At 32.2% G+C, this 14639-nt stretch overlaps 1 protein-coding gene across 1 annotated transcript; it reads right to left on the bottom strand.

The window, feature by feature from the left end:
* Nucleotides 1-519: 519 nt before the first annotated feature.
* Nucleotides 520-11109, bottom strand: LOC123657797 (protein zwilch; the record flags this gene model as incomplete). Its single annotated transcript, XM_045593304.1, has 14 exons — nucleotides 10893-11109; nucleotides 10762-10812; nucleotides 10308-10447; nucleotides 9843-10083; nucleotides 9261-9425; nucleotides 8236-8381; nucleotides 7077-7291; nucleotides 6648-6727; nucleotides 5268-5491; nucleotides 4241-4460; nucleotides 3766-3889; nucleotides 3182-3326; nucleotides 2447-2577; nucleotides 520-620 (listed from the first exon to the last, which is right to left on the bottom strand). Coding segments are annotated over exons 1-14 (2106 nt in total), but the record flags the coding sequence as incomplete, so codon positions are not given.
* Nucleotides 11110-14639: the final 3530 nt, after the last annotated feature.

The raw sequence follows: 14639 nt of genomic DNA, 5'->3' as shown, positions 1-14639 counted from the left end.
TAAAATAGGATTTATCCTTCCTACTTTTAAGTAGTAATAAATAAAAAATAAACGAGCGTGCTTTAGACCACACGACTGAAGTGAAACTTCTGCACAATAGGCCTGCACTGTGTCTTAGATATAAGCAACGTAACTGCCTGACAGAGAAAGAGAGAAAGAAAATGTGTACTCTCAACTGGCTCTATCGTTCCGTTCGCCTATCCCGATCGCACTTTTCGTAACGCCTTCGTCACCCATTCAAAAGCTTACTCCCCCAGTCAAGCATGCGTAGAGAAATTTTACTTAAAAAATACTATTATACTACTTGTGGCCGATGAGCACACATAACAAAGTAAGATACAAATCCGTTTCAATGAACAGAGATTAAAGAAAATCTGGATTTAATAAAATCGGTTTATTCACAGCGTTAAAAGATTATCTTTAAAAAAGATTAAACGTTTAAATACATTATAAGCTTGATCTTTTAAAAATGTTATAAAAAAATGGTATTTTTTTTTTTAATTATCTCATTGATAAATCTAATTTTCTTGTTAATTTATTACTTAAATTAATATATTTAGTGCAGTTATATTTTAATTCTTCTATCGTTGTTACTTCTGCTAATTCTTCTGTTGGCGGTTCTGGAACAAATATTACACATACAAGGGTTGATTGCATGTTAAATCTTTTGAAACTAAAATAACTGTCTACATAGTATGTATCAGTAATAAAATTGCATGTACTTTGTACGATTTTATTTTTGTATTACCCACACATTAGGAATTCTAAACATTTTTTAATATCATATCAAAAATCGAGCGTTCCAGCGGGGATCGAACCTGCACCGAGCACCGACACGGTAAGTCGGAGCTCGGATGTATGTAGCCAGGGCGAGTCTCTAGTATGAATTTATTAATTTTTTATTATATTTTATTTTACTTTATTTTGGAAACAAACGGTATTACATAAATATACAGGAATACACAACAAAATAGTATCACTTAACCAAAAATAGTTTCCGATATTAAAAAAGAACATATGACATAGTTCAGAAGAGATGCTTCACAACAATAGTTCAATATCAAAAAACTTAATAATAATACTAAAAACATAAATTGATTAACAATCATTGAGAGAAAAAAAAGTAATCAATAAAGAAATTCAAAAATCATTACGGGCATTATGAAACAAATAAATTAAAAAAAAAAACAGTTTAAAAAATCACAAATCAAATAATTAAGGATCAAAGCTACAATTAAAATCATAATTAAATTAAAATCAAAAAATAAAATCAAATTAAGAAGAACATCACGAATATCATAACATCTGTCAAAGATACATTAAATCAAATGTGCTGTGTGGCTCCGGCACTAAAGAATTTAGCCACCTCCTCTCTTCCCGTGGGTGTCGTAAGAGGCGACTAAGGGATAACAAGGTTCCACAACCACCTTGGAACTTAAGAAGCCGACCGATGGCGGGATAACCATCCAACTGCTGGCTTTGAAATACACAGGCCGAAGACGGGCAGCAGCGTCTTCGGTGCGACAAAGCCAGTACTGCGGTCACCAACCCGCCTGCCCAGCGTGGCGACTATGGGCAAAACACATGAGTTCACGTTATTTTTGGCGTAAACTTGTGGAGGCCTATGTCCAGCAGTGGACTGTATAGGCTGTAATGATGTAATGATGACATTAAATCAAAGCATTCATCACATGCAATTTAAATTGATTGAGAGAGAGATGAAAAATGTCAATATTTATAAACAAATTATTGTACTGGGCACAACTTCTGTTAATAAACGCGTTTTTATAAAATTTTGTTCTTGCAGCTGGGATGTCAAATGTAATTTTATGTCTAGAATTTAAACGTGGACACTTAAAATTTAATTTTGAAACCAAATATGACGAGTCAATTACTTGGTTCACAATATTATACAACAGAACTTGATCCCGCTGAAAACGCCGGTCAACGGCCGACATAGGTTTTATCATAACATTCAAATTTTCCGAAGAGATTGCTGTTATAGTCTTTAGGTACCTGTTGTGTATACGGTCGATTTTACAAATATGACACCCGTACTGAGGACTCCAAACAGTAGAAGCATACTCTAGAATAGGTCTAACAAATGCATTATACAAAAGTGTGTGGGTGGAAGCATGCTTGAACTCCTCGGATATCCTGAGCACAAATCCCAACATACGATAGGCTTTGTTAGCTACATAATCGACGTGCTCATCAAAGAGTAATTTGGAGTCAATAATAACTCCAAGATCTCTTACCACATCAACCCTCGATAACACTTCGCCATTCAGTTTATAGCAATAATTTATACAAAAACGCTTCCTACTAAAAGTTATTACATTGCATTTTTTCAAATTTATAAACAAAGAGTTCACTGAACAAATGTATTATAAATTTATGTATTATAAATTTTTAACATTAATGTATTATAAATTTCATAACTTACCTAAATTCTGCCATACTTGTGGGGGGAACACTGGCATTTGAGAGAAAACGTACGTGACTTTAGAACTTCTCACTAACTTTTCTGTTTCTTCTTTTCTTTTCAATTCCAATCTGTACCAAAGGGCGGGTTTTCTGTTGAAAAATAAAATAAATAATTATTAAACGCCTCACACTTAACAGTTATTTTTTAAAAGTTATAAAGTTTTTTAAGTATTTTTTTTTTTTTTTTTGAACTGAAGCTAATATTTGCTTTTATATGCACGAACTTAAATGCCTACAAATGTATTTTTTTTTTAAATCTTATAACATACACACACGGTCGTCTGTTTCTATGGTAAGCAACTTAGTGCTTGTATACCTTGTGTACTTAGTGCTTTATAGGTAACATACTACTTTAGCTAAAAAAAATTTTTTTTGTTATAAATATGCTCAGAAATACTACATATATAAATATATAAATACAAATATCACACCCAGAGTAAGGCGGGAATCGAACCCGCAAACCGCGGAACAGAAAGAAGGGCCACTACAAACTGCTCCATCGGACTAGTGAATCAACTGATAAGTTAGTTTTAACGCAGTCATTATAAAATCTTTAAACTTGATTTTTTAAAGGTATTGGCCTCTACATTACTCTTGATCTTAAGTGATAGCAATTCTTACAGTATTATCTTGGGTGTTAGTTTTGGGGTTGGCTAGTATTATTGCAGTTTTGTTTAATTATACATGTACTTACTTTAAATGATCTTGAACAACACTGTTAGCAATTGGTATACATATCTTCTGAACGGGGTCGCTTAGCAATTGTCCAACAGTTTTTACCGGAGATCTGTCTGATACATAGTGTTCTAACAATTTCGATGCCATGGGTTTTAGTTGAGCTAAAACAAAAGAATATTTAAATGTTCAATAAATTTTTGTATACCTATTGATAGGTATTTTTGACATGGTTTCATAATTGCAAACAAACAAACGCACACGTGGAAATACACATTCGCTCGCACACGCATGTGAAAATAAACACGTACATGTTACACGCACACACAAACACACAATTAGTTCAGTTTTAATACAAAAAAAATGTATGTCATACACTGATTCAAGTTAGAAGTAGAAAAATATACAATCACATACAAACGTAACACATTATTGCACATTAATATCACTTACTATAAATATATATATAATAATATAATACTTAAAGTATGTATCTATTTTTGGCGCGAACTTCTGAAGGTTTATGTCCAGCAGTGGACTGTGATAGGCTGGAGTGATGATGATGATAGTATCTATAACAATCTACTTTTATTTAATACTCACCAAAGTCAGCTCGTAGACACGTCTCAGCGCGGTACAAGTGTTCCAAGCAGACATGAACTTGAGCGAATTTCATGAGAAGATTTTTCCATGGACTGATGTCTATTTCATCTGATATTAAGGGTACCTGCCAAAAAGTATAGAAAATTTATAACAACAATATAATAATAAAACGAGTGTGCTTTAGACCACACGACTGAAATAAAACTTCTTCAGCTCCATCTAACTTATATCACCTTCTCAACTTCCGTTCGCCTCGCCCGATCACACTTTTCGTAACGCCCTCTTCACGAATTAATCAGCTTACTCTCTAAATCAAGCGTGCGTAAAGAGTTTTTGCTTCAATAACAAAATCTTCACATTTACTTAATCCCTTCTATTATACTAGCAAATGAGCCCAATATGACATATCTATAAACTTTCAAGCCTTTTTAGAATGTTCTATAAAGTTTTATTTTCTTTGTTATTACTGACTTACCTCATTAACATCTTTCTTTTCATTAACCAAGCCGTGTTTCTTGAGAGAAGCGAAGTCGTCAACGGTCAAATCATTGCAGTCTTCAATGCAAAACGACTCAGTATCTAGTCTTATGGAGTGGTCGGTGCCTGTTAGACTTTCGAACGGATTCAGTGTGAAGTCTCCGCCCATCGTCATATCGTTGATCGTCTGGTTTATTTGTTCGATTGATTCGTGCGACCTTGAAATATTTTGTAAAATATATAAAATAAAAATATAGTTTTTCGCAGTTTAGTTATATTCCAAGTCAGGGGTGAGCAACCTTTTTAATCAATGGGCCAATGAAAATTAAAATTTTTTTTTTGGCTGGCCGCAATTAGTTTTAACTCTTATTAATAATTTACGAAACTTTATTTATAATAAATATTAGTTTGAAAAACTATAAAATTAAAAAAAAAGTAAAGATTTGGCGGGCCGCATACGCATGTTAAACGGGCCACTTGCGACCTTCGGGCCGCGTGATGTTCATCCTTGCTCCAAGTCAATGATTTAAAAAAAAATTACTTGTCAAATAAAATTTCAATTATTACATACTAAATTACATGTATCAAATTAAGATTACAGATAAAAGTTCGAAGACAAGAAAGTTCAATTTAAATAAGCAATAGAACAGCATAGGAAATACATATTTCTGGAGACGTGGTTAGTTTAATATTTTTAAAATTGTGATCCTACTTGAGATACTGGATAGTAAGCATTTTTCCTTAATGATATCGTATTTAAATTTAGACTACCGCTGTTGTTTTTTTTTTTTTAATCTATCAAGGTTAAAGTTTTTGAGCAAATATTTAAATATTAAAAATTCTGTAGTCTGTTCAATAGCTTCAAGATTATAGTGTATTAAAATGATTCACTTAAGACGTAACTTTTGGTGGTAAATCGAAATTCTTATAATAGGCGAATCCGAATAGGTGAAAAGATCCCAGCCTAACAATGGGACATAAATGTACAAGCTGCTGGAAAAAAAACAACATAATTAAATACTTACTTGGCATCAGTATTCCAGATCCCAGCAATAAAGAAGGAATGTTCTAGAAGCGACATAATCCTAGTGTACTCCCACATACACTTTTCTATCCCGACTTGAGCGACGAGAGATAATGCCTGTGGTGGACTAGACCTTAGGTTTTTTAGTACTTTAGCGGTTTGAGAGTGACCTCGTGAGAGTTTCAGTACTAGTTTCGATAGGTATGTTTTGTTGTTGACGTCGATCTGTTGAAATTTTTTAGTTTTAGCTAATTATAAAATTAGTTAAAAATATTCCGTATTTATAATATTCTATTAATACTACTGATATCCAAAACCCATACTATTAAATTTTAAATGCTTATTATTACAGTTTACTCTCTGGTCTGAAAAAAATATGAGAAGTATGATCTACTGAACAATTGACTTCGTTACGTTTCTCGTAACGCCATCTATCGGATGGCGTCATTTGATTCGTTTATTTACCATTTGATATGGTATTAATCTTTTTCTCAGACTGTAAGCCTTTTTTGTGCCTATTTAGACAGTCGATCCGAAGGAGTAAACTCCAGACTTGCGTCGGAGATGATACACACACTTTTTTATATATATCTTCTATTCAGCAAGGTGTAGAGTAATTAGGGGTTAATTAATCATGTGAGGCCTGAAGGCTGTAATGAGATATCATGTGTGATTTTTCGTTAAAATCAAGATTTCTAAATCAATGAAACAAACAACTAACACACTGCAACCTTAATCTGACACTTTTATCACAATGCTTAATTTGCTAAAATTCGATCAGAGTATAGAGTTATATAGAGTTCAAGATTATATTCTCAAAATTTTTAATATACGTTGTACCAAAAAATACACGTAATAATTGGGCGTGAGATAGTAAGTAGTGTAATTACTTAACCACATATTATTACTAAGGACCATAGTAAAAAGTTGCTATAAAATACATCATATGAGTAATGGACGACTACTGAAGTGCTTTTTACTGTCAGGATACACGTTTCATGTAAAATTACTTATTTATTATATTTAATAAAGGCATACCAATTAAGTACATAAAACAACTTCATTCATTAAAACATTACCACAAGTTATACAATTATACACTTAAATTAAAGGTTTGCACAATATTATTAGAATGCCACTGTAATCAGACATTAATGTTGTTTGTGTTATCTACCGAAAAAATAATATTTGTTATTATACATTAAGGTCAATCAACATTAAAACATGAGGGAAAAGAATAAGATGTATAGATCTACCAGTATAACAGTGGAAAATATGGCGAATCGTTCTTCAATCGTTCTCGTTACCAGAAAAGGCATTGGACAAGGCAGTTGGACATTAAGTCATCAATTAATGTTAAAAATATATTAATTTTACTTACAAATGGCCTTATTTTACCAGATGAAATGAACTTCAGAGCTTGAATTAATAATGTTATCAGTTCTTCTGCTGTTTCACAGTCTGAAAATAAAAAAACAACAAAAATTTCTATATATTTTTGATTGACACAATTAAACATTTAAAAAATAAGTTTGTGAGTACATTTAATATGCTGAACAATTAAAAAATTATTTAAAAAATAATAGAATCCAACTAGTCCATAAAACCTATATCAAAAAACGGTCACATAACATAAAACTTTATCTTGTAAACTTTGAGAACGTTAAGTTATAAGCAAGATATTTTATACCCTCTATGGTTAAAGTAGAACAAACAATTATCAATACCGTACAAGATTCAGACCTATTTAAACAAATGTATTCCCTCAAAAATAAAAGAATACTAAAAACTAAAAATACTAAAAACTCACCTCGCAATATATCCCAAAGTTTATAAGTAAAATCATTACTAGACCCTTGAGAGCACATTGCATTCATACATTCCCTCAAGCTTGTAGTGTCATCCGTGACACAGATACAGCCTCCAGCGGGACATTCTGCTGTATATGTGTATATTTCAGTTTCGCTGAGGAGATTGTTTATACGTTTCGAGTTATTTAGACGTTTCATACCGGGAATTATGTTTCTGGAATGGTGTAAAATATGTATGGGTTAGAAAACTTAGATAGAGACTTACTGAGGAAAGGCACATTAGGAAATATCCTGCCAGATTATGATCTGGAGTCTTCTCCGACTAGGGAAGTGCCTTGACTGTACAGAAGATCAGAGCTTAATAATACTGCGATGCGATCAAGAAATAATAATAATAATATTCTTTATTGCACACCATTAAAAGATACAAACAAAAGTAGTATAATTTGAGGAAGATGTACAAAGGCGGTCTTATCGCTAAAAGAGCGATTTCTTCCAGACAACCTTTGGGTATAGGACAGCGCATAGAAAAGCGGTTGAAAAGAAATGTTGTGTTCCTGTGGTTAGTAAGGTGACCAGAGCTCTTTGGGGATTGGGGGTAAGGTCGGCAACACACTTGATGCTTCTGGTGTTGCAAGTTTCTATAAGGTATAGTAATTGTTTACTATCCTGCTTTGCTGTTTGCTGACCTGGTTGTGTATATGAAATAATTGAGCAAATAGTTGATGTCCTAATGGTGTGTAACATGTCCACTCATGCATGTGATTTTCATCCTACTGAGGGCCGAGTGCAGTCTTCATTTATTTTGTATTTCGGTAAATTTTGGTACTAAACACTTGTGTTTGCTCAAAACCAAACAAAACATACTTTAATTACATGAACAAGTACATCATCTAAATAAAACGGAAAAATAGTCAAGAAAATACACATTATTAGAGATAGCTCAAAAAATGCTCATGAAATCTCATTATTAGTTAGATATAAATGGGACTACACAACAAACACTGGCTTTCAATTCAAAAAAAAGGTTCATAAAAATCAGTACACACACACACAGACACACACACACACATTAAAAAAAAAGAAGAATTGAAATCGGTTAAAAAACAAGACAAATGAGGTTATTATTAATATTAATCAAAAAGTATAAATTACTACCTTATTACAGCAGTTTCTAAATTAACAGAGTTCATGCCAGCTGCTGTCATATCCACAAGTAACTGATTTATATTATGAAGAGAGGAAACTGATTTCCATATAGCATTGCAGGGACTCGCTAAATGTCCTATTGTTACTTCTTGTTGCTGAAATGTATTCAAAAAAATAAAAATAAATAAAATAAACAAGAGTATGTTATTTATAAACTATTAAAGAAATGAAAAAAGTTATTTTTTTTTAATCTTTTTTGTTAAAGAAATAGTATAATGAGTAAAAAAAGAAAAATACCCATATAAGACATATACCTATTGTGTTTGTATCTATCATGATAGTTTTATTTTGTCATCATCATTACAGCCTATACAATCCACTGCTGGACATAGGCCTCCACAAGTTTACGCCAAAAATAACGTGAACTCATGTGTTTTACCCATAGTCACCACGCTGGACAGGCAGATTGGTGACCGCAAGGCTGGCTTTGTCGCACCGAAGACGCTGCTGCCCGTCATCGGCCTGTGTATTTCAAAGCCAGCAGTTGGATGGTTATCCCGCCATCGGTCGGCTTTTTAAGTTCCAAGGTGGTAGAGGAACTGTGTTTTCCCTTAGTCGCCTCTTACGACACCCACGGGAAGAGAGGGGGTGGCTATATTCTTTAGTACCGTAGCCACACAGTACATTTTATTTTGTACTCCTTTTTATTTATTTTTGAAATTAAAATTTAACTGGTACTTTCGAAGCTTACAGCATATTTTAATATTAAGCTTTTGGACAATTTCTATTACTTTATTTACAAATTACATTTAATTAAATATGTATATTACGAATTAATAAATATGGCAAAGTAAGCCTTAACCAAAACGAAAGCAATTTATTTACCTTCAATAATATATTATGTTCATCAAGTTTTGTATATAAATTATAAGTGCTGTATATTAGTTACATATAAACAGAGATATTCAAATAAGCATTGTAAATATTATCCCATTGAGATTTCACATGTAATCCTACATACAGAAATTACTTACAAAATGTACTTTGCAGCTGATAAATGGAGTGATCAGAGTCCTAGATGTCCACTCACAGTACAGTTCGGTGACACCACCATGCGGAGCATTCAGTTGTTCCTCCATAGTTAAAGAATCATATGATATTCCTGATACTATGTATTTACAGTCTACGTTTAAACTTATCTGGAAACAATTGAATGGAATTTATAATTTTAATTATTAAATTTATTGCGTAATGTTTAATATTACATTCCACAGAAACTTTGTTTTTGTCTAAAATGAAAATTATGAAATAAGTGAAATTATCTATGTTATCTTAGCAGTAGCAAAAGCTGTTACAAATTTTATCATCGAATGAATTTTTAATGTAACAGATGATTTTTCTAATACTGAAAGAATTATTCAAATTGTTTTAATTGTTTAATACTTAATTAAAAGCAAATACACAATATATAACTAATCTTACTATTGCAAGAAATTAATCTAAAATTTGTCATATTAACTAATTCAAAAATAGAATTCTGATACTCAATATTGATATTAAACATTTATAATTTACTTTAAAGAAAAGAAAAACACAAATAGAAAAAACAGCATTACCGCCTCTTCAGGAATTTTTTCATATGCAACATAATCATCTACATATTTTTCTATATCTAATTCATCCAGTGTTGAAGACCCCTCATATGTTACAATACCCCTAGCAAAGCAGTTCTCATTAGACTGGACGGTAATCAACAATGTTTTCTCAGCGGAACTGGGGTTACATAGCACCCATAGAGGTGTTGCATTTTCTTTAGTAGAGTCACTAAGACTTTTGTTGTAGAGGTTTGCTATTTGCCTTTAGTAAAAAAAAAAAAAAAATATTTGAAATTATAGCAATATTCATTGTACATTTTTAAATATATGATGATGAATATATAAATGCCTATTTCCTGTAATTTTATTAATATTTCTTAGAATATCTTTAGCATAATAATTCCATGTAAAATCCTATCTTATCAAGACTCCACTCAGACATTTAAAAAATTATACATGTAACATTATTTAAATAGAAAAAAAAACCTTGATGTATCTATATCAATGGGTCCATGGAATATTTCTTCTTTTCTCCACAATTGAGGTTCATCATTTACCATGGTATCATCCAGTATAGTATGTAGACTTAAATCTAGTTTGAGAGGTGACCCTGTTAGTTCTAACTCCTCTGGAAAAAAAATAAATTTTATTAAATGTGTATATTATTTGATCTTATCTTATTTTACTTTTTAATGTGCAGCAAATGAATATTAGTTTTTATTTATTATTTTTTGAAAACGTAATGCTTATATAAAGGTACTCATAATTGAGTAAAAAAATCTGTTATATCTGCGTACATCAAGTATGTTCTATATTCAAATATTTTTTAATTGTAGCTAATGGACATTAGCTTTTTTTATATTATTAAAAGCCACAAAATGTTTAAAATATATTCATAAATTTTTATTTTTATTTAGTTTTAAGTGTTTCACTAACCTGCTTCATTTTTCTTATTGCTTCCTATATCACATATAGTATTCGATTGTTTTGTCTGGAAATAAATATATATTTATTAGAATATTGAAATAATTTCGTGCAAATATAATATAACTTCAATTAAATTATTAAAACCTTGGCGTATACTAATACTATGTCAGATTTTTCTTTTGTATACATTTCCACATAACTAGATGACGCTTGTTTGTCAATATTATATTTTGGATAAGTTTCTAACAGGGTTTGTAATATATTCATTTCTAGTAAAACTTAAAATATCACAGTTAGAAAATAACTTTGTTAATTTTCGAATTCGTTAACTCTTGTGTTCTATTTTCGAATTCGAAATTTCAAACGTATGTCAAATTGTCAACGTCAAACATTGACAAGTGATGCCAGTTTGTTGCATAGATAAAACATGAACTTTTTGTCTTTAATCATTGGTTTGTTGGTTTATAGATTTTAAGAAAGATTATAAAAACGATTTGAAGTATTCTGAATGCAATTAAATAAAAAATATTAAGGGTTTCAACATTAGACTGTTAGTTTTCATCTATTTTTAAGATCGTGAAAAGATAAATGTTACTTATAAGAACAGTTTATCATGCCATCTAGCTGTTGTACATAAGTACACATGTGATTTTAAGTTGCTCATAATAAAATTTGTTACATAACAGTAACTACAAGCTAGATGGCGCTACAGCTAATAAAAGGCTTGAAATTTTTATAAAACTGTATAGCTAACTATAAAAAAATATGAAAAATTTAACTATTTTTAAACAATTTCGAAAAAGCAGGAGGCCTCCAATTCGATTGTATTTTTATATGTATTATCTTTCAACTTTTTATTAGGTGAACCGATTTTGATGATTCTTTTTTTCCATCGAAAGCTGGTTACTATCGTATAGTCCGATATATATGACCTAGATCTGACTAGTAATTTTTAATTATCCCTAATAATCTGTATTGTATCTACTATACTAATTGTCGACAAAAATTAACGTCGGTTTTCCAAATACTCCAACAGTACCAATTGCAAAATTTTATAGACCACCATTTCCTACTTCTGTGATTCATATATTCTATTTACCCTAAAATAAAATAAATTTTATTTGTATGAGTACCTACTAGAAAATATTTTTATTAAAATTTCTCTTATTGAGGTAGGGCATAGTAGGATCCTGCTAAAAATCTAGAACAGCCTATCTGGGGAGGTATCTCAACCTTGAAGAAGAGCACAGCTAAATAAAGTGCGTCCTAAATAGTATTATGTTCCTGTGATGAACAAGGTGGCCAGAGCTCCTGGGGAGGTTCAGGGGTAGGGTCGGCAAGGCGCTTGCGATGCTTTTGGTGTTGCGGATGTCTGCAAGCTACGGTGAGCATTGACCATTAGGCTAGGCCGTACGCTTGTTTGCCAACAGCGAATAAACGATGAGAACTCCATTTTGAAAAAAAAATATAAATTTTATGTCCTGTATCTGTAAGATACAAGTTAGCTATAGAGATTAAGAGACATTAAATAAATAACGGTACTAAAGAATATAGCCACCCCCTCTCTTCCCGTGGGTGTCGTAAGAGGCGACTGAGGGATAACACAGTTCCACTACCACCTTGGAACTTAAAAAGCCGACAGGTGGCGGGATAACCATCCAACTACTGACTTTGAAATACACAGGCCGAAGACGGGCAGCAGCGTCTTCGGTGCGACAAAGTCAGAACTGCGGTCACCAACCCGCCTGCCCAGCGTGGTGACTATGGGCAAAACACATGAGTTCACGTTATTTTTGGCGTGAACTTGTGGAGGCCTATCTCCAGCAGTGGACTGTGTAGGCTGTAATGATGAAATAAATAATTATTCATACAATAATTACATTAATATGTACCTACTTATTATCAGATTAACCAAGCTAACAAGTACTTAATAAAAAGTGAAGTACCAATATATAATGTATCGTTGCATTTTTTAGTAATGAAACGTGTATGTATTTACTACTCTATAGAAAAATCTCAATCATGTCATCTCAATATCAAAATGCTGTGCGGCTGTGGCATCAAATAATATAGCCACCCCATCTCTTCCCGTGGGTGTCGTAAGAGGCGACTAAGGGATAACACAGTTCCATTACTATCTTGGAACTTAAAAAGCCGACCGATGGTGGGATAACCACCCAACTGCTGGATTTGAATCATTTTGAATGAGTGACTTAATAATTCAATGATTATTTTGAATATTTTTATAGTCTAGGTCCCAGATTAGAGTCAAGTTGTACAAATTTTAAAATTGAGTTAAATACAATACAACTGAGGTAGGTCACAGCAGGAATTTCCTGCTCAAAATATGGAGCAGCACGACTAGGGTAGTACCTCGACCTTACAGAAGATCACAGCTAAATAATACTGTTTTCAAGCAGTATTGTGTTCCTGTTGGTGAGTAAGGTGACCAGAGCTCCTGGGGGGATTGGGGATTGGGTCAGCAACGCGCTTGCGACGCTTCTGGTGTTGCAGGCACTTATAAGCTACGGTAGTCTCTTACCATCAGGTGAGCCGTACGCTTGTTTGTCGACCTAGTGGTATTAAAAAAAAATATATAAAATTATTTGTTACTACCAAGTCATCTCTTAATTGTTAAACTTTGTATTTTAAAACAGAACGAAGTTAAAAAAGAAATACAACTGAAAACTGTATTTAAAAATTATTTTGAATTAGTGACAGGTTATCGACTAAACGCCTTAGTTGTGACTGTATAAATACTTCATTTAAACACAAGATATTTTAATAAATTTTGATTATAGCGTATAATTTTAATACGTGAGTAAGGATTAAGAACAAGCCAGAATTTGAATCTTTTCAATGTATTTTACAGTCAAATAATCTTACTTAATTATATAATTTACTTAATTTTAGTAGTAAAAGGTAATAGAAAATGTCGCAGAAATCTATTTCTAGATTTCTAAATGTAGCCTATCATTTATGCACTAATTAATTTACACGATTATTGGTTCAGTTAACGATGTGTGTTCTTTGAAGCAAATACTAAGTAGATACACTAAGGGAACAGATTTATTATGCTCAAAAGAGTTTATTTTCAAAATGTCTTACAGTAGTGAGTATTTAAATCAAGTATTATAACTAAAAGTCTAGCTTTATAATAAGTTTTACAAATTCAAAGCTATACAAAAAAAGCTGCGAGTGTGTGCTTAAAACTGCACGGTAGAAGTGAAAATTTCATTGGCAATCGCAATCAATAAATATCGCAGTAAGTCACGAGTTCACCCGATCGAGCCTTTCACCTCAGAGCGTGATGTATCCACTATCCAGCCTAGCTTACTACCTACGAAAAAATGTGTGTGCGGTGCACCAAAAGAAGTTTTCATTTCAATAATGTTGTCACCACAACACACCTATTAAAGGATTTACCGGGATTGTCATTTTGAAACTGTCGATATTTCGACAAAGTTACAGACTCCATGGTTAAGGCCGAAAAACAGAAAAGGCGAAAGTAAAAGTGTCGATAGTGGCCAGAAAGCTTGAAAATGTGCGTCAGTTTGTTTGTAAAATCTAGGTATATGTTTTTCATATCATAGATATAAAAATAAGAGGCCTGTTTTTCATTGAAATGAAACGCCTCTTGAGTGACTTTGTAGATCACTACACTGCGATCTACATACCTACCTAAGCTAAATTTATCCGGGCCTAACATTTACTATAGAACTCATTTATAAAAAATATATCAGTTCGGAAGGCGAGAGAGTCAGCTATCAATACGCCATACGTTTTTAGGAGGATTGCACAAAATTTTTTCTCACTGTTATATGGATGAGTTGTTGTGTCTATATAAAGTTGATAATCATTTAAAAAAACCCGACGCCACCTTTGGATGGT

Source organism: Melitaea cinxia, chromosome 11 (assembly GCF_905220565.1).
Source record: "Melitaea cinxia chromosome 11, ilMelCinx1.1, whole genome shotgun sequence".
NCBI classification, from domain to species: Eukaryota; Metazoa; Arthropoda; class Insecta; order Lepidoptera; family Nymphalidae; genus Melitaea; species Melitaea cinxia.
Note: the sequence above shows the minus strand (reverse complement) of the source record. Positions and strands in the feature narration are given on the sequence as shown.